The 21,370-nt window shown below is 40.9% G+C and overlaps 1 protein-coding gene across 1 annotated transcript in view; it reads left to right on the forward strand.

Annotated features, from left to right (window-relative positions):
* The first annotated feature begins 8,878 nt into the window (after positions 1–8,878).
* The window catches only part of MAN2A1 (mannosidase alpha class 2A member 1), a 106,176-nt gene continuing 93,684 nt past the window's right edge, over positions 8,879–21,370 (forward strand). Inside the window, exons 1-2 of the mRNA XM_066568938.1 lie at positions 8,879–9,080; positions 19,903–20,163. Coding sequence (XP_066425035.1) covers positions 8,946–9,080; positions 19,903–20,163 — 396 coding nt within the window. The 5' untranslated portion in view covers positions 8,879–8,945. The remainder of the gene's footprint in view (positions 9,081–19,902; positions 20,164–21,370) is intronic.

The following is a 21,370-nucleotide window of genomic DNA, read 5'->3' on the forward strand; positions in this document are numbered from 1 at the left end:
AATGGAGTAATGAAGTCAAGTGTTGTGCCTCCCTAAAATGTAGATCATGCACTACACGGGTCATATGAGCTTGTTGCAACATGTTCCAGACTCTAAAGTTGTTGGTTTGAGGGTTTTGTTCCCTTGCAAGGTAAATCATCAGCATCCTCCAGAGACCTTGCACAGGGGCGCTGCTGCCCAGTAGACTTTAGCAGGCCATCTATCTTCCTCCTGCCAGAGTTGGATATATGACGAATCAATTTACAGTCAAAAATAGGCTGGGGGGAAGAAGTTGCAAGGTACTTGACACAGTAATGGGCATTCTTTCTGTTTTATACCTTATTACACTATCCTCATCTTGATAAAGTTTATTGTTTTTCTGTATTAGTGTTCAAGTATTCACTACTTTATAGTGCTCACACAAATGAACACATTTACTGCAAAAGTTTCCATTGAAATCTCAGCCAGCTAAGCTGCATTAAGGCTGCCAATGCCTCCTTCAACCCCAAAGAGCCCAGAGCAGCAGCCACAGGGTGTGAAAGCACTTCCCTTCTATAAGGGATGGCTTGGGGAAGGTGGGGATATGCTGTTTATCACTTTGCTTAGTGTAATATTGTTAGTTGTTTAGTCAGAATTAATCTTTAGCATGTTTGTGAGATAAATATGATCATAAAAGCTAGACATTTTAAGAATTACTGGGGTAACTTAGGAAGACAAGAAGGATTAGTTTGGTCAGAAGAAAAACAGCTAGTGGCATATGCCATGATGTTTGGGGGGTTTTGTCCATTTTTGTTTGTCTTTTCCTTTTAATAATATAATTTCTTTATAGTTGGGCTTCCTACAGAAATATTTTTGTGTTGTCTTGTACAGACCTCAAAGATTAATGACATTTTCATAAGCTTTTTTCCTATAGTCTACTGTATTAACAAAGAGAAAAAGGTATTTCTTAAAAGGTAAAGTTGATTTGTAATATTCTTTTCACAATATAACTTTCAGTTGATTTGGAAAGAGATCAAAGGAAAAAATAAGAACCAGAATATCATCTGAAAATACACCATACTTTTTTCTGAAATTTGAAGCCTTATTTCAATAGGCAGGAAGCAACAATAGACATATGCAAATTTAGTTCTTTATAGTCAACATTATTCCAAAAAAGTATGTTTTTATATATGCTGTGATTCAATTAGTTTGTATACTAAATGTTAGAAATATCTACCATATTCTTAGGATTGTTTGCATTTGAAGTTACAGTGACTTATCTCTTCAAATAAAGATCTAGGACTACTGTAGAAATGAACAGGTATTAAGGTGGGTCATGAAATTGCACTTTCCCATATACTCATACATACTCCAAGGCATCACTTCCAAACATGGTAAAATATTCACTGTCAAATGTAGTTCTGGACCATCCTGGCTGCTTTGCTGCACAGTGTGAGAGAGAGTGGTGGATATGTCTGGCTTCTTCATTCGAGCACATGGTTTCAAATTTGTGGATTGAAAACATGCAAAGGAACAGTAATGACATTCCATAACAATTAAATTTCCTTTTTTTTATCTCCAAGGTAAATCGTGAAAAAAATCAAAACATATCTCTAATATATTTAATCTTTGAATTAATATGGGTGACTGATATTTGGTCAATTTTTTATGCTTTAGAGGCTAAGACAGATGTTCAAGCCTGCATTTTAAACAAATATATCACAGCGAAACATAAGTTAAGTTTGCTTGACACTTATTTCTCTTACTAGATTTTCTGAAGTAGATACTACTAATTTTATACTTGCAACTGGCTTTTTTAAAAGTATAATGTTTGCTATGCTGATGAGGATTTTTGTTACTTTTATCATTTTAATATTCATTAGCATTAGTTAATTAGAAAACTAAACTGATATTTCTATCTAACTTTATATGACATATCTGAGGCATTGCTCTTTGCTTTGATGTTGTTAAACAGACCTTTATCCCCACCCATTTTTTGTTGCTTTATTCTCCTTAGGCTATATTGGCACTTAAATATTTGCAGTTCCCGGAGTGGTTTCCCAGTTGTGGATAATTTGGAGAATAATCAGGCTAATGTAATATTATCTATCTTTAATGAAATACTTCTGTTATGCTTTCTAGAGGTGGAATTTAATACTTTTGGGATACTTAGCGGTGCAGAAAACTGACTGTACCTGTTTTGGGGGTGCAAATCTAGTATTACATAATAGCAGCGATGACTGTATTTCTTAAGAACTGGATGACTCTAAAAGAACCCCCACCCCCAAAATATTTAGAATTTCTTTCCTTGGCTCAGCCTATGCTTTACTTTTAGAGCCAGTGCTGCACTGCTTACAGGAGCTTCTCTGACCACACTTCATCTCTGCTTTGTGCTGAACCAGCTTTTATTTTGAGAAAAAAAATACATGTATAGCATTGTTCATTTTTTTCTTGTGTATTTATTCTCATTTTCTTAGGGAATGACCAAACAATTAAAGACAAATATAAACCACACATCCAGTAGTATTCAGCAAAGAAAGAAAGCATTCTTTTACTTTGTAAAAATACATTGATACATAGCATAATGACAAGATTCATCACGAATCAACAGCCTTGTCCAATAAATTTTTTTTTGCTGTTTGGTATTTAACATTTTGATTTGAGCATTCCTTGTTATAGAATGGCATATATTCACTCTGTAATAACTTCAGGAAGCTTTCATAACACACATTTAGCCAGACTTAACAACATGTGGCTTGTCATATCTTAGTTCTAAGCTCTTTTAAGGTAGCTTTTTGATTTTTGTCATGCCATGCTCAGTAAATTAACACACGTTTGGAGTTCTCTGCCCCTTGGAATCCAGATGTTTCAACTCACTCACCCGAGATTTAGGCAGGAGTGCTCAATTCAAAGTTCTCCAACAGAAAAGGGCTTTTCTACAGTTGGTGGGAAAGCTGGCCATCCATTAGGAAAAATTAATTCAGCACTCAAGGAAAATATCCTTTACACAGTTTAAGGCATATGGTTCATGAAAAAGGTGCCAGCTCTTGGTGAGGGGGATCATACAGTTTTGAACAAACTGGTAAGTATGGTTAGCACTGTTTTTAGAAAAACAAAAGGTCTTCCATGGGTTTGAAAGAGAGATTTGTGAATCTTCACAGACATGCATTCTGTAATGTTTTATTCTATGCTTTTGCAGTTTAGTGCAACCTAAAATAGATTAGTATAATGTTTGAGTTACTTAGACTATCAGGATAACAGAAGTAATTTATTGTCAGCTTCTGTATTAACTTTCTGCAGACATATAATTTCAGCATTCTGATTTTAAAAGAGAAGTACCACATTTGTTTAACAATACATCATTTACAAAGGGGAAAGTAAGACATAAACTAAACACCCATTTAAGACAATGCACTCTGCACCTGGAGGCAAGTTCTGTATGCAAAAGAATATACATATATATATATATATTTATGTACAAGCACCTTCTAAAAATCAAATCGCTGCAGCACTTCAGTTCTGAAAATGCAAGAGGCTTTGCTAATTGCCTGATACTCCACTCTATTATATAGTGTTTCAAGATCAGTATACATTAGAATGTTTTGAAATCTACACTAGGTCAATGCAGTCTAATTCTTAAGCCATGAGCATTTAACATTAAGTTATAAACAAAAACAAGCAAATAAATTCAATGTAGGTGAAAGCAATGTCTTATTTTCCTTCACTAGTTCCTAATACTTTAGGGAAGAATGACCTGACTGCTTGGAAGATGGATTGATTTTTGAAGTCTGGAGCCTTACACCTTCAATAAATGCAGACTGGCAAATATTGCAGCATGATACTAATAGTAGGCAATGAGGCACTGCTAAACCATTTCCTGGTTGATTTTTCATTTGTATTTAAATAAAAATGATTGATCTGACATTGAGGAAGCATCAAAATTAAATGGTTTTAAAATTGCATCTTTGTCAAATGTAGGTTATTGAATCCAGAACTTGAGAAGCTACTGAAGCAGAAAACAAAAAAGGAGTGTATGCTCACACAAGCTAAATTCCTTAAGAAAATGAACCTAAGAATTTTTTCTCCCTATGTCCGTTCGTATCAAACAGATTTCTAAGAATACGTATACTTAGCATTGGTGAAAAAAGCAAACTAGGGCAGGAAGGATCCAGCATAAGGACAATGGAACTGATGTAGAGTCTGGAGCACAAGTCTGATAAGGAGCAGCTGAGGCATCTGGGGATGCCTTATTCAGCTTGGAGAAAAGGAGGCTCAGGGGGGACCTTGTCACCCTTTCCAGCTTCCTGTAAGGAGGTTGTGGCCAGATGGTGGCCAGTGTCTTCTCCCTGGCAAGTGACAGGACAACAAAAAAGCAGCCTCGATTGTGCCAGAGTGTTTAGATTGTATATAAAGGATAATTTCTTCCCAGAAAGGGCAGTCAGGCATTGGAACAGATTGCCCAGGGAAGAGGTGGAATTGTCTTTCTGGGAGCATTCAAAAGGCCTGTGGATATGACATTTGTTCTCTTAGCCACCTGACAACTATGTGGTACATTCTGTCAGCCTAAAGATATGCCCCCTTGTCCTATCTTTACATGATCTTGTGAAAAGTCCCTCTCTAGCTCTCCTGTAGCCCCACTTTAGGTAGTGGAAGATGGTATAAGGTCTCCCTGGAGCCTTCTCTTCTCCAGGCAGAACAGCCCCAGCTGTCTCAGCCTGATTTCATAGGAGAGATGCGCCAGCCCCCCGGCCACCTTCGTGGCTGTCCCTTGACAGCTGCAGGAGGTCCATGTCCTTATGCTGGGGGTCCCAGCACTGAATGCTCCAGGTGAGGTCTCATGAGAGCTGAGCAAAGGGGAAGAATCACCTCCCTAGACCTGCTGGCTACTCTTCCAATGTAGCACAGGACGTGTTTGGCTTTCTGGGCAGCAAGCTCACATTGCTGGGTTATGACAACCTTATCATCCACCAACATCCCAAGTCCTTCTTCCTGGAGCTGCTCTTAGTTGGAACATGAGACATGTTAGCTGTCAGTTATCTCCTTACTTTCTACGTGCCTTACCATAATTTTGAGAAGGGTCTGCTCTGTTGCTGGGTGCTGAGGTGACTCACTGTCCGGTTCGGCTGTCTGTCTCTGCCTGGACACAGGTAGGGTGGTTCTTGAGTGGCCCGCGCTTCAAAGGACGAGTCTGGACTCTTCGGTTTTTCAATCTTCAGATTGTTTATTATTTCTTATCTACAGAATTTTCTGTCTGCCCAACAGAGGTCTGACCTGCAAGGCAGCCAAAGCACTCTGACCACCCACGGGGTGGTTATGTCTTTTTATACTAAAAACTATGTATATGATATTTACCTTTATTTCCCAATACCTTTCACCCATATTAGCAAGTGCACCTTCACCATGAACCAATCTCCAAATGCCAACATCACCACAGGAAATGGATGACAAGAAGAAGAAAGAAGAAGGACAAGACACGCCCTGATCCCTCCATTTTGTCTCCATAATCCCCCTGTACCAAAAACCCCAAAATCTACATTTCACCCTATAAATGTGTCTTTCTTGCACCCTTCACTCCCAAGTGATTCTCACATCCTCAAACAGATGTCACTTCCTTAGAAGGATCAAAATCAAGGAACCAGACACTCCTGGCAACATTCCAGGATTTCCGAGCCCCCCCAAGGGTTGTCTTGGTAACTCTGGACATCCGGAGTGATGTGCTGAGTTCCCACAACTCACTGGCCTGTAGTTCCCTGAGTCTTCCTTATTTCTCCTTTTAAAAATAAGATTGATATTTCCCCTTTTCTACTTATGGTAAGTCCACTTGACCATCACAACTTCTCAAATATAGTGGCTTAGCCTCTTTCTCCACCAGTTCCCTCAGGACCTGTGGATGAAATTCATCAGAACCCATGGAATTGTGCACCTTCAGTTTCCTTATATGTTCTTGAATCCCATCTTCTCCTACAGTGGGTAGTTCTTCATTTTACATATCCCTGCCTTTCCCTTCTGTGACTTGGGCAGGGAGGCTGGAGTCATCTGCCAAGAAAGACTGAGGCAAAAGTGTCATGAAGTACCTCAGCTTTCTCCATGTGCCAGGTAATCTCCTATCTTCTTCTGGAGAGGCCCCTACATTTTTCCTAATGATGTACCTATAGAAGCTTTTATTTTTGCCCTTTTGTCCCTGATTAAGTTTAACAATACCAGTGCTTTATCTTCCCTCGCTGACACCTGGGTACTCAGAGTAGTTCTCCTTATTTCTCCCAGAATACCTGTCTTTACTTCCACACTCTGTAGGCTTTCTTTTTTAGTATTTGAGTTTCCAGAAACCCCTTGTTCATCCATGCAGGTCTTCTGTGGGTTTGCCTGATTTCCTTTTTCTTGGGATGCATTGCTTGGAAGAGGTAGTCCCTGACTATTAACCAGCTTCCCTGTGCCCCTCTCCAGGGCTTTATCCCATAATAAAGCGGACCCTGGAAAGACCAAGTCAGCTGTCCTGAAGTCCATGGTGGTGAACTTGCTGTGCTCCCTCCTCATTGCCCGAAGCATCTTGGACTCCACCATTTCATGGTCACTGCAGCCCTTGAGCTTCACATTCCCCACCAGCCCTCTCCTTGCTGATGAGAATAAGGTCCACCATAACCATAGCACCTCTCCTCACTGGCTCCTCAATGACTTGGAGAAGGAAGTATTCACCAAGGCATTCCAGGAACCTCCTGGATTGCCCATGCTCTGCTGTGTTGCTCCTCCAACAGATGTTGGGCTGGTTGAAGTTCCCTGTGAGGACCAGGGCTTGTGAACATGAGGAGTCTCTCTTCTCTGTCTGTGGAGGGACTCATCTTCTTGATCTTCCTGCTCAGGCAGCCTATTGCAGAACCCCTTTGTAATGTCACCTGCCCCTGCCCGCCCTTTACTCCTGACCTATAAGCCTTTGATTAGCTCCTCATCCATCCCCATGTGGAGCTGTATGCATTCCAATAGCACAAGACACTTGTGTACACAGAGGCATTGCCCTCTCTACTACCATAAGCCAACTGACAGGCCAGAGTGGCTGGAGTTCCTTTGTGCTGTCCTTCAGGAGCTTTCTTACTGACCTGCTATCCCTCTCTAGGCCCTGAAAATCTCTTGTTAGCCCTGGCATCAAAATAGTAAGGGATGGATGGACTGAGGTTCCCCTTCCCTCAGCAACTACAGTAGCTCTTAATGTTCATACCCAGCAACTACAGCAGTCCTTACTGCTCTTCAAGGATGGAATCCAACACTGACTTTTTGTCTAGTGGGAGAAATCGAAAATCATGAAGAATCACACCTTGAAGTATGTTCTGTAAGATATTAGATAAAGCTCCAGACATGGGAAACCTTAACAATGATACAAGCTTCTTGACTCCAGCAAAGATACACTGAAATTTATTGGCCAAATTTTTGTGTACTATTACAGTTTTTGCTATTGGGAACAGGCAGGGTAGGAAAGGGGATGATATTCTCGGCAAAAGAAAACAGTGGTGCTAACACATACATCCTGACTTTAAGGCATAGGTGTATGTCTCAATGCCAGTCGTTTATAAAGAAGCACACACAATGGTAGAACATGTTCCTAAGATGTGCCTAATTCTCAATGGCAGCCAAGGCATCTTAAGCAGTACCTTGAAATATTGGGTAGAAGCAGACACCAGGGATGCACGTTTTCAGATTGAGCAGATTAAATCTGTCAAAATTAGGAGCTAGAAGCTACCAAACAGAGGGCACAACCTGAATGGCCTTCCATGAACCGGCCATTTCAGCTGTGACCCATTCCTGTAGGAACAAGAGCTACTTTGCATGAAAGCACCGTGGAACATTCTACTTCTTCATACCCAGAAAAGCTTGACCCAAGCTGGAGCTTGGCAGCAGCTCACAAACGTGCCTGACTGTGCCAGCAGGCAACTGGGATCCCCCAGAAGACCGGACGGGGCTCTGCCGAACAACGCGGATGCCGGAATCGTTCGGATCCGGAGGTCTCCCCACGCCCCACACTCCCTCACCTCCAGTCCCCTGCCACAGCGAGCCGTGGGCAGAACGGCGGAGTCTCCAGCCTGCCCTCCCTCCCTCCCTTCCTCTCGCTTCCTCTTGCAGCCTCCTCTCTTCCACGGCGGAGGCTGCCACACACCGACCGCCGACGGGGCGGCGGCGGCAGCAATGGGGACATCGGTGCGTGGCGCCTCCGAGCGGCCGCGGAGCAGCTCCCGCCGAGCCGAGCCGAGCCGAGCCGAGCCGAGCCGAGCCGAGCCGAGCCGAGCCGAGCCGAGCCGGGGGCGGGCAGCAGGGCTGCCCCTTCTCAGCCGAGCAGAGCGGAGCGGCGGAGGGGCGGCGGGAGCTGGCTCGCCCCGGGTCTCGAACGCCGGGGCGGTGCGGCCGGCGGGGGCGGAGCCGCGCCCGTGACGCGGCGCTCCGGCGGCGGCGGCGGGGCCGGTGGCGGCGGACGGGCGGGGACTCTCTCGGCGCGGAGCTTGTGCGCTGCGGCCCCGGGAGCTCCGGCGGCAGCGGCAGCAGCCTCCGGCCGGGGAAGGAGGTGCCAGACTCCGGCGTCGCGTGCGGGTAACGAGGGGGAGCGGAGCGGCTGCTGAGGCGGCCGGAGGAGGAGGAGAAGGAAGAGGAGGAAGAGAGCGGGGAGCAGCGCCGCTCGGTCGGCCCGGCGGTGCTGCTGCCGCCACTTCCCCGCTGGGCGCTCTCCTGCCCGCGAACTCGATTCGCTCCCGGAAACTCTCGGCTCTCCTCTCAGTCGCGCCGGCGGAGTCTCGACACGGCGCTCGGTCCCTGCAAGGCGGGTGGGGGGCAACTTCTCGCACTTCTCCGGAGAAAGATTTGGGCCGCTCCGCTCCGGGGGCGGCAGCGCCTGCAGTCCCCGCCGCGGCGGGAGAACTTTCGCCTCCGATCGCGGGGCGGCGAGAGGGGCCCGGGTACGCCGCCCGAAACGGGAGCAGCGCGGCGGCGCCGGCCCGGCAGCCGCGGAGATGAAGCTGAGCCGGCAGTTCACGGTGTTCGGTAGCGCGGTCTTCTGCGTGGTGATCTTCTCCCTGTACCTGATGCTGGACCGCGGCCACTTCGACCACCCGAAGAGCCCCCGGCGGGAGGGCACCTTCCCCAAGGTGAGCGGGGCGGTGGCCGGGGCGCGGCGGGCGGAGGTGGAGGGGAGGGCGGCTGTGCCGCCACCTCCGTGCCCTGGACGTGCCGCTGCCGGAGCGCCGAGGCGCGGCGGCGGCGGGGCGGGGGCCGAGCGGGGCCGCCTGCGGGCGGCGCTGGCGCTGGTGCCGGCCCGGCGCGGGGCTGCGGCGGGAGCGGGCACAGCCACAGCCGGGCGCGGGGGCTGGCGGGGGCTCGCCCGGCGGGACGGGACGGGGCCGCGCCGCGGCTGCAGCGGCTCCGCGGGTGGCGGAACAGGGTGCGGGGCGTGCGCGGGCAGGACGGGGAGAGCTGACAGCTCGGGACCTCAGCCGTGTCAACAACAGGTAGACTTAGGGAAATGCTGACTTGGTGGCTGCTTTCCTTTCCGCTGAGCCGTGCTTTGGAACTGTAGCTGGCTGACCCGACTGCTCCTCATGGTTAAACGACGCAGTACTTCAGTTCCTCACTTTCCTGTGTTCGTTGCGTGGCAGAGAAGTTTAAAAGCTGTGTGTCGTGACTGTGTTCTAATAAGGAATGTTTGCCCGTGAGAAGAAACATGAATTTCAGAGGGGACGTGATTTGCTGTGCAGAACGGCACAATACTGCTGGCTACACACAGCTGTATGTTCTTATAGACAAAAAACCCAGCAAAATCCCACAATATAGAATACAAAGTTCTAACCTATTTATGCTTGCACGGTACTTATTTTTATTTTTATTGGAAACAAACCGAAGGAAAGTATATTTTAGTACTGGAGTGAGACTTCAAGTGAATAAAAGAACTCTAAAAACTTAGTTAAAAAGTAACAATTGTCTCTCTGTTAGAACTACTCTTGTTTCATTCAATGCAAAATTAATAATTGAGGACAAAAACCTCGACTTAAATGTAAAGAAAGTGAGCAGATCTGTTCTGCCTTTGTTCCTTCAACTTACAGTTCAGGGGTCAGCCTTCAGTTTTTGCGGGAAGGAAGAGAACAAGAGGAAGAGAAGAGGAGCAGGACAAGGCTGCTACAGCAGCTGAGTCTGTTCAGTGTGTAACTCCAGCAGGAGGGTAATGTCACATGCCTCTCTTGTAACAGCTAAGTACAAGTGCTGCTTTGGGAATATGGGCAGTATCTTATGTGAGGAAATCACTTAATGTATCATTATTCAGCCAGTGAGTTTAATACAGGTGTGTGTTAAAGTCTAATGTTAGATGTTTGGTTGAAGTACTTGAGTGAACAAGAAAGATTTATTAGATGTGTTTTGTCTTCCATTGTCCTACAGTGTAATCCTGGTCAGAGGTGTAACATGGTTTTACCTCTTGTGACCATGGGCTTGGTACCTTGATCTGTTTTCAGGCCTATTCCTTCTAGGTGGTGTAGTCAGCTAGAGACAAACGTTTCTCCTTTCATCCTCCTCCCTCCCTTTGGTCTTCTAGAACAGTCTGTCAGTGTTTACTCTTTTTGTCTTTTCCATGCCTAGATTTCTTTGAAGCTTCTGATTCTCACTGGAAAAACTTCTGCCTTTCGAGGGTTCTTCCTCTGGGTAAAACAGTTACCTTTTCCTTTCTTACTGCTTTGTCTTTTGAGGAAGTTATAGATGAAATTCAAATGTTTCACTTTGTTACAACTGTGAAACCCCTGACACCTAGCAAATGCCTTCAGAGTTTTATAACATCAGTTTGAAAAAAATGCAAAAGATAAAGAGTGAAATAGAAGCCTCTAGAAATATGTGAAAGAAACACTTTAATACTACTACCTCAGCTGACAAAAAGTTGTTTGTGTTACTGCAGTGTTGCCAGAGCTCAAAGTACTCTAAGTCAAACTAGCCACAGATGTAAAACCTTCAGGCTGTTTTTGGTTGAAAAAAACTATGGCAGCAGACTGTCGATTTAAGAATGCATTTTCTTTTCCAATGACAAAGGTCAGAATTTTTTAGCTTGAAAGAAGGAAGTAAGATTTTTTTTTTCTTTCAGATGTTATTGGTTTGTTTCACCTCATGCCTCTCTGATTTGGCAATGTGCTTTGCTGTTTCTCTGTGCAGCTCTGGTAACAGCACACGTCACCTTTCATGTCCCGGAAGTTGCACATTGATTAGTTTGTTCTTTCTGACCTACGTGGCTTACAATTAGCTCAGAGAAGTGGGTACTTCTGGAAGCAGTCCCTTGTTTAGCTTATAAGCATTTGCTATCTAGGTATTCTGTTTGAATTCTACCAGAACAAGAGATGGGATTTTTCAGCTGGTAGCATCTGTTGAGCTGCATTCACCTAAAGTGTCATGGTAACTAGTGCCAGTAGTAAAATAAGTTATTAGAACTGCTGCTCCATTTTCATTACCACATTTTTTCCAAAGCAAGGTGCCTTCTCTTTTTGTGGTCTCAAGGTAGCTTGCATCAGACTCAGTCCTCTTTTAGGCTTCTCAGTGTAGGCCAATAGGGTCAAGACAGTGTCCTCACAGAACTTGCTCACTTGTTTGAGAGTTCAGGACACAAACAAAAATGTCTTGCAGAAATAATTTGTGGGCAAGAGCTTCCAAGATGGATAAATATCCATAGTCAGATGGCTTTATGTTCTCTTTGACCAAGTATTTAAAGGCTTTTCACTGTGGTACAAAACAGAACCCATGGTCAGGCTTGTGACACAGCAGTAACTTTGTGTCTTTTTTGGTGTTTGTGTTGCAAAAGCTGGCATCAGTAGTCAGTTTCACCCTGGATTCTTGTCACGCCAATCTATGCTAGGGTGTCATCAAGGCAACTGTAATAGAACTTTAGTTAAAGTGCTTTATATCCTTGTCATCGTTAGTGGTGTATTTAAATTATAATAGCAGAAGATCTCTATGTTGCCATAGAATGGAAGCTACTGTTAATTTGCGGGAAAATAACACCTATAATACATGTAGATCAAGGCTTACTGACCTCTCCTCTGTAACTCCTGCAGGTACCTTTCTGGACCCTGCCTGTTTGTCAGGTGTATATTTTTCTGGTGATGATCATATGACAATCTTTATCTGAGCCTGTTCATAGCCATGGGATGCTCCTGTCTCAAGACACATATCAGAATATGATGAGCCCTAGTGTCCTGTCTCAAGTCTAGGAACCATGTTACAACATTGGGCAGAGACTAGCTCAAGGTGCAGGGAGCGCCTTAGGTGCATTTTTAGGTTATTATTGTAGCAGTTGTCTGTACAGATTCTGGTGTAAAATTCTTCTAATTTAATATAATGGAGAAAGAGCTGAGTGTATTGTTTTTGTTATAATACAATATTATACATATAATGCAATACAATTATATTATATTATATTATATTATGCAATACAATATATAGTATAATTATATAATATAATACAATACAATAAAGCAATAATACGATATTCTCTTGGAAATCTTGTGTGACTGCAGGCTTGAGGAAGTCTCAAAGTGGTGTTTAGACCTATGACATTGCCTGTGTCATGTGTCACAAGTGTCATGTATGAGGGATGTGTGGGCTAAACTGATAACTGCTAAGTGAAAGCTACATATAAATCAAGTCTGAGAAGACATCCATAAGCAGCTTACCTTATAGAACTTGTGTTATTGTGTACAGATGAATAACAAATACTGATAAACCCATATTAAACTGTTCTGGATTTTGGACACATATAGAAGAATAAAAATAGTGTAATGGCTTGTGGATTGTTTATTTTGATTCTAGATCAAAATAAGGGTCTCACCTAAGCATGCATGGCACACACTCAAAGTCCAATTAAAAAAAGTGGAAGTTTTGTTTGTAATAGTGTCTTGCATCAGATATATATGCTCTTTATGTAGTCTTATGACGAAAGTTAATTTTTAGTGAATTTTGTAGCTAAGCAAGGGGAAAACAGCATCACGTTGAATTATCTGCTGTCACTACCTGACAGGTAATGCTTTGAACTTGAGTTTTCTCCTCTTGCCACTTTTTCACTTTACTTGGTTTAGCTTTTATGGGACAATATCTCTGCACTGTGTTAAATGTTTTTTCTGGAAATACATTTTTGAAAGTCAAGACTGCAATGATTCTGGAAGGTAAATGGACCAGCACCAAAGAATGCTTCATTTTGTCTTTACTATTTTCTTTGAACTTTATTAAAAGGCAAAGCAGAAACATTCAGGAACTACCAAGCTTACCATTTTCTTTTGACTAAACAACTGTTATTTGAATGAGATCTCCTTTCCACCTCTGCGTATTTTCCCCACCTCTCTCTTTGACCACCATTTTTTGTAGCATACTCTCATCTCATGTGTGTTAACTGCTTTTATGAACTCACCAATTGCCCTGCATCAAAGAGAGAGGTGATCAAGAGTGTAGTTGTTCACAGAGTGTATTTGTTTTTTTGGTTTTGGTTTTTTTTTTTTTTGCTTGCACATTTTGTGTAAAGTTCTGGCTAAGCAGCAGTCAAGCAGAAGCTATTAGTCTCTTTCAATTAGTCTTTAAATCTGGTGTGAAATGTTGAGAAAAATGTATTTTACAGAATACATAGTCTACAAAGCAGTAACTCAACTATAATTGAGCACATCCTTCTGCTACCTAGAGTTATTGCCTAACTTAATGGTATAAACTAAACAGAGAGAGGTTTTCTAGTTTGTTCTTACTTTAGCTTTTCTTTGTCTAACACATTAAGTTTTGACTTGTTTGAATGAAAATAACCATTATTAAAGTTCCTACTCTTAATGGCAAATAAGTTGTGCTTCACTTTTGTACTGCTAGACGTTTAAATAAAGATTCAACATAGTAGGGAGAAGAATCAACAGATTCTCATCAACAGATGAACACAAAATATATCAGTGACAGTAGTACCGAATATTTTTCAGTTTAATTGACTTTAAACTGAATATGTCTGGATTTCTTTTTCCTTGCCTTCAGGTCTCTGATGATGGTGTCAAAACTGGTCCTTAACAGCATGCCTTATATTTGTCTCTGTAAATGCTATGAAACATAAGTCTAGTGTAATAGTACGTTAAACATTCTTGTTATTGCTGCCTCTGGTGGTAAAGCAAAATGTGAAAGTCTATCAATTTCTTAAAATCTATTGTCAGGCTGTTGCATCTTTGAATCAGAACTTTATCATTCTCTGAAGGGAACAGACTTCTGTAGTTATTTAATTCAGAAGATTTCCAGTGCCTCTGTAAAGTGAGCTTTCTTAGAATAATACTTTAAGGGTAGGAAATTCCTAACAAGGTCTCTTATGTTCTTTCATTGTCACAAATCCACAGAAGCCCTCTGCACGGATCAGCAAAGCCTTCAAACCTTGATTTGTCCTTTAACTAATACATTGTATGCTTGTTTTTTGTTCTGTATCCTGCTTTGCAAAGAAAATACACGCAGAAACAGTGTACTCAAATATCAAGCTTTGATCATACATTGGGTTACATTTTTAACTTTTATCTGCTTGTTTTTTCTGTGCAGGAGGTGAATGTTTAATTGTATATTTAGTATGTTCTGTTCACTATACAGTGCTCTGATAGCGAACAAAGAATGCCTCCTGGTGTTACCATCTTGATAAACTGGCATCTCATCAGAGTTTATATCAAGATTTTGGCAAAGATAGCTCATGATTTCTAGAGATGTACCTGGATGTAGTCACTGGCAAGACTGGTGAAGAAGACTGTTATGATGACTGCCATTCAGTGCAGCCAGAAAATGAGGCTTTGCTTCCTCACTGCTTACTGTAGTGAATGTGTATAGGCAATGACCTCAAATTACATGTCCTTTGGAGAGCTCTGTCCCTTGTGGTGCTCCACTTTCTTCACCACAGTTCTTTGGTACACCAGAGACTCTAATGCAGGACACTGGCAGCTCCTTTGTGGTCTCCTTTTTCTCCATGTGGGTGAGAAAGGGAATGGGTTCTGGCTTGTTTTGAACCCAGCACTCAGTGGTTGCTGGCTGAGTCTGGATGTAAATAACCAAATTCTGCTGACATAATATCAGAAGCCTCTAATCTGGATTTCTCCTTTGCCTGCCTGTTTCTATGAGATCTCACCTGTGGCCCTGTCATACTCCCTCTTCAGTTATTTGAGCGACATGTCTTTTTCCTGATGAAGTGATCACTAGTGGTCTGTTGGTCTGCATTTAGAGAAGGAGTCTGCATTCACTCAGGAAATGAAAATTCCAACTACCACCTTTTCTGCAATGTACGGTGTTTAGATAGGAGAAACTGAACACTCTCTACTTCCTCAGAATGAGACATGTTGGACTGTCATTGTGTTACTGGGCTTTCCTTCATGTGTTGGGTGTCACTGTGCTCCTTTCTGGAGAGTCCTTGCTGCGAATCAGACTGGTGTCAGGAGCAAACAGAGAAGGACAAGCAGAGGGCAGTGGGAAAGCAGACTGCCCTGGAATATTTGGGGCATGAAAACTGCTGAAAAGTTCAGAGTGACTGAAGCATAAGGAGCTGTTTATGTAGCTGATTCATGTGGTGATAGTGGCAGGTTTCTCAGGGCAGCTAACAGGTGTGGACACAGGTGTTCCAAATGGGAGGAGGGTGTGTGGATCTGTGGTGCTTTCACATGAGAAAATTCTGTTGGTTAAGGCAACCTTGTGTAATCACAGGGGGGGCGAACAGGTGTGCTGCTCATGTGATGCCTTTCTCCTACCAAAGCAGCTGTACCTACTTTTGGTAGATTTATTGGCACTTTGCACTTCTTGTAGAAGTGCTTCCTATGCTGTGAAGTAACAGAAGGGTTGGCTTTATTGCTTTTTTAAAAAATCTTTATTTACACATTCAACAATGTAGATTAACAGAGCATCCTTTAGTGTTCACTTGTACTGGGATATACGTCATGTATCTCCAATTTTTGGTGCATTTAGGCATTTCTCAAAGTCTTGGATCAAGGTTCCTTCTTTTCTGAGAAGACTTGATGCTGTGAAGTCAGGGATAGTTCTGCTGACATTTACGACTTGTGTACCTACTAAAGTTTTGCTATTCAATATCTACAAAGCCATACAGAACCCAACATTTCAGACAGAATTGGTGCATCTCTGCTCAGATTAAAAAAAAGTTAACAAATCTACCTGCTAACCCTCTAATGTGTGGAAAAATTGAAATTTTAATTTAAAAGAATACTGTTGGAGTATGATTTTAGTAATGGTGAGGATCTCTGTTTTGTCTTTTAATTAGTGTCCCCTGTAACATGCTTATAATCTGTTTTTCTGGTAAGACAAGGTCTGTTACTAGCAATTAATAAGATAAAACAGCTTTAGAGTAAGTTCAGTTTGGTACTGTTTAGCCTTGATATTTGAAGTCTGCTGCCTTCCTTTAAAAATGTTGAAACTGAATTTATTTTCATCTGTTAAACTCATTGTTTTGAAGAGTTTGCCGTGTTTTTCACATTCAGCTCATATTTTAAAATAATTTTACTATTGAACAGGCACTATCTATTTAAAATTAATAAGAAATAGCGAATGTGCAATGAAAATAGACCTAGCTTTTGCATAATTTGGATCCATGTGAAATTTTCACCTTGAGAATGGATTCCTGACATAAATTATTTTCATACTGAATGGAGGCTGGGATCTATTTCTAGTCTGAGATGCTATTGCATCTTAAAGTTAATTCTCATGGATCTGACATTTCACAACAAAAAGCAAAACCATTTTGATGATCTCAAAAATTTGTTTTCCTGCAGTTTGAACTTGGGTATTGCATGAAGTCTTGGTTGCATGTTCTTAACTGTAGCTTTTTATTTCGTGTTTTGCATTCAAGCTGAGTTGGCACATGGCATGATTAAAAGCTTTAGAAGAGAGGCATGGTGTATCTCACAGTCTCCAGAAAAGAAAGCAGACTTTTCTATATTAATGTCCTCTGTTAGGTTTCATAATGGGACATCTTTGTAAGGATTTCTTTCTCCAAATAACAGAAGATCTATCTCCACAGTTAGAGTAACATACTTTACCAGACTTCTGAAAATAAGTGTCGTAGGTAGTCTGAAACCTTGCAGCTTAAAAATTATTGCTGGGTGTTTGTAGCAACATATGAAGTTGTTGATGTTTGAAGGTCATCTGGTAACAAATTGCTATTTGTAGACAGAGAACTTGGTTTACAAAGCAAAATATTTTGTCACATAAAAACCAGTAAACTGGTAGAATTGTTATAGATTTTTCAAGGTTTAACGTATAAAAAGTTAAATGAAAGGTACGTCTTAAAGACATCAAATATGACATGACCTCCAAATTTGGAGGAAGTTTATATCTGTCTTCTGGAGACTGGCATTATATGCTGGTGGGAGGATCAATCAAACACTTATTTTATGAGGTTTTTATTTGTTTGTTTTCCACTGTGTCTGTTGTTTTCCTGGAGAGCATATAATTGGCTAGATGACATAAACCAGATGGGTGGTGTTTTATCCGACCAGTGAGTTCACAGGCTATTGCTAGGCAATGTGAAACTTTTTGTGGAAGAAGGTGTAAAATACTTCTACAGCATACATAGATGAGAATAAAAATTTTAAACAGTTGTCTGATTTTACAGTTGTAGAGACAGTGTTGATAGTGATGGGATAGGTGTGAGCAGTACTTTACCTGCTTGCACACTTGATAACTCTGAACTGTAGATATATGCAGTGAAGCTGGGAATGATTTGTATGGGTGGCAGCTGTGCTGTAACTTCCTAGGAATCTAAAGATCAGAGCCTCTGTTGGGCAGCCTGTAAAGCCCCTATCAAGTATTGTTTTATATACGTTATTTTTAGATTGAGTGGCATAATAGGCTATTAGGCTTTATGTAGAGAAGCCCTTCTTACTTTCAAAATATTACAGATATTGCAAGGGAAAACACTAATTTTACATAGAAATGTGTACACAGTATCTTTAACAGCATTTGGAATATTTTAGTCTGGTTGTTTCTTTTGTGCCACCAGGTGGCATGGGACTACAGTCTGTTTATTCTATTTTTTTTTCTTTTCAGTATTCCATCATCTGCATATTGATTTCTTTTTGTTTTCACTTCATTGATTTTATAAGTTTCTAGAATTTATCTTTAAACTGTTGGGATTCTAGGATGTTGCTCCTACATCTCATTTAGCTTAATCTGGTTTTGTCGTCAAAATATATTTTTGTCTTTTTTGGAAACAGTAGCTGTCTGCCTGTGTTGCATTTTAAAACCTGTTACTGTTTCAGGATGTATCAATCTCAGAAACAGAGACAAGCAGTGGACCGGCACTTTACACAGCCCATAAAATGCAGAGAAAAACTAATAGCATTAAAGAAATACTAAAACTTATTGTCTGAAAATTATTAAGAACTTCCATAAAGGCAGAATTGTAGTTATGACAGTTTAGAATCCAAAAGCATGGTTGGTAACTCTTGCTGAGTGTTTGGTTTTCTTTTTTTATTTTTTAATTCCTGAGGACTTTGCAAAGCCAAGGGAATTTGAAAAAATGTATACATCAATTGAGAAAGGAGACATAATCCTTGCAAGCTACAGCTGCTGAAAAGAAAAAGGCAAATATTTCAATTATATTACTGTTGAAAGCGAAAAAAGTGTCATGTAAAGATGTTGTTTCTAATATTATATTACAATCCTAAGAAAATAAGGCAGTGGTGCTGGGAAAAAGTCATCAAAACCATAAGTCACAGAGTAACTGTCTACTGAATCAATAGTATTTGTCTTGAATGTAATGGTAAAATGTAGATACCTGAAACTGAAGCAGGTTTTGTTGTTATGACAGCTGCTTGCAAAAATATCTAATAATGTGTTGTATATTTTCAGATCTGAATTCAACTTTAATAATAGAGAGTGACTGTTTTTTTTTTGTTCTCTTGTCACTTCTTGTTACATTAAAGCCATTCTGAGGAAATAAATTACTGTTAATGATGATAGATATCTCTAAGGTCATATTAAATAATCTGACCTTTTTGATGCTGTAAAAGCTAGCACATTCATGTGTGATAAAAAGCATCCCTCAAATAATTTGGAAAGAGTGGCTAGTCCATGAGGGAGGGCAGTTTTAGGGTGTCTTGATTGGCTGTGTTTCCTCCTGCATCCCAGCAATAGTGATTAGACAGCATTAATTTGCTTTGTGGGATCTGTCTCTTCCAAGTTGCACTGGGAGATGCATTGACTTCTTTCAATTCATGCTGGTGTTGTTCTGCAGCCTTCCTCTTGTGGAGCTCTCTAGAATATCTATAAAATCCTGTTGTTTGGCGATTGGAGATGACCTTCTGGCTGAAAATGCCCTTAGCTTGATATGTCTTTTACAGGATTTTCTTGATGATTGTAATGGTCCAAATATACCGACTATTCCTGTGATCAGGCTGTTAAGGGATCTCTTACATCCATGAAGTTCTTTTGTTAATTTCTCTCCAACTTCTGCTGAAAATCAGAAAAATGGTATTTATATTTTACTTGTATGGGAAAAAACCTAAAATGTTTACAATATCTTCTTAATCCCATCACGATGTGACTGATTTGTAAAAAATTGCTTTCTGTTTGATGTTCTGATAAATGAAAAGATCAGATTTTTCAAAATGAAAGATGTGAAAAAAGTTGTATTGGATATAATTGCTGCTTGACAGCATGAGACTTTAAAGAGTATCTTTGTATCACTGATTAAACCTTGCGCAGGGAATTCAAGTTTGCAGAGGAAAAATGTATCTTTTGCTATTTTCTCTTGGGCTGAAAAGAGAAAGTTCCCTTTGTTGCATCAATTCCTTATAAGTTTGCCTTTATGTAAAATATAAAATAAAGATATATTTGAATTTTCTGTGTGATCACATACTATTGTGAATTGGTTGTTGTTGGGTTTTTTTGGGTTTGTCAAGAATTTTTCTGAGAAATAATTAAACTTTGCTTTTTATTTCTCTCCCCTAGGGCCAGCTTTCAATATTGCAAGAAAAAATAGATCATTTAGAACGCCTGTTGGCAGAAAATAATGAGATTATTTCAAACATACGCGATTCTGTGATCAATCTGAGTGAATCAGTAAAGGATGGACAAAAAAATCCAGAGGCTGTAAACGTCGGTCAAGGATCTGTTTCTGAGCTGTTCCCTTCTGCTTCAGCTTTGCTTGCAGTTGATTCTGAGGATTGTTTGTTTGCTTCAAAAAGTGGAACTCACAGTTCAGGTGTACAGGTAAGCAGTATGTCTTTCTGATTCTGCTGGAGTTTTAGTTGCCACTGTATGTTTAAATCTAAAAATGTCGAGTTGCTGCTAAAATCTTGATACTAAGACATAATAGAATTGTTGAAGTGACTGCTGTATTTAACAGATGTTATGAAACTCTTCCTTTATATCTTTTTTAAAAGTTCTCTGGAAATTGAGTAATGATTATGAAGCGCCAACATTTGAGAAAGCTTAAAAGTTTTTTGTAAAAAATAAAACACCCCACTGTGATTATTGTCCCACCAATTCTTTGGAAACAATTTATTTGAGTATTTATTTGAGTTTCCTCAAACTCTTCTAAAACTGATGAAAAATAAACTGGAAATAGTGGATAGGTGTGGTTTAAATAGCTTTTACTTTTAGGGATGTATTTGTAGATGAAACTTGATGGGTAGGTAAAGAATGTGCAAGAATTAGTAATTTCAAAAAAATCAATATTTCATAAAGGGTCCTGTCTTCCCTTTTGAATGTCATTTCTGTATTTCAGCATTCCTGTGTGTCTTCAGTTTGTATAGGCACTTTGATCAGAAAGGAGGAACATATACCATGTTGACTGCTTGGCATAAACTGTGGAGGTTGAAGTTTTAAAAGTCAAACACTTCAAGTTGAATTTATTTTACTTTCTGGTGATGCTTTTGAGTTCATGGACTCTTATATATTCAGTTTTAATGGAGTGATTCAGGAGCACTGAGAATACTCTGTGAAGTTTGTGATCTGTACTGTTTTTGTGAGTCTTGTGGGAGTACTATAAATATTCATAGTGCTCTAAAGCAAAGATTAAATTTTGAAGTCCAGCTTTCTCATTTTAGAATTTGAAGTATTTCTCTTGCAGGAGAAAGACAGTGGACTTCAGACAAATAAATGCACATATTAGAACAATTTTAACCTCTGATGTATCATGCTTAATACTTTTAAACTCTTCAGGGATAGGCACTACCTTAATGTCTTTTATAGAGAAAGCAGGCTTTTTAAAGGCAGTATCTGAACACCTCTTTTTGTGTCTGATATGCATCAAGACTTCTGTGCAGGGAAGTGAAACATCTGGAGCTGTGGTTACAGGCTTTCAAGTTAGTGGTTTATTAACAGGTTATTCATTGTACAATCTATTACTATGTTAGGTGATGTACTTTGTTATGTGCATTAAAAATAAGTTCTAGTAAATGAATTTTGAGATAAA

Source organism: Molothrus aeneus, chromosome Z, assembly GCF_037042795.1.
Source record: "Molothrus aeneus isolate 106 chromosome Z, BPBGC_Maene_1.0, whole genome shotgun sequence".
Classification (NCBI taxonomy): domain Eukaryota; kingdom Metazoa; phylum Chordata; class Aves; order Passeriformes; family Icteridae; genus Molothrus; species Molothrus aeneus.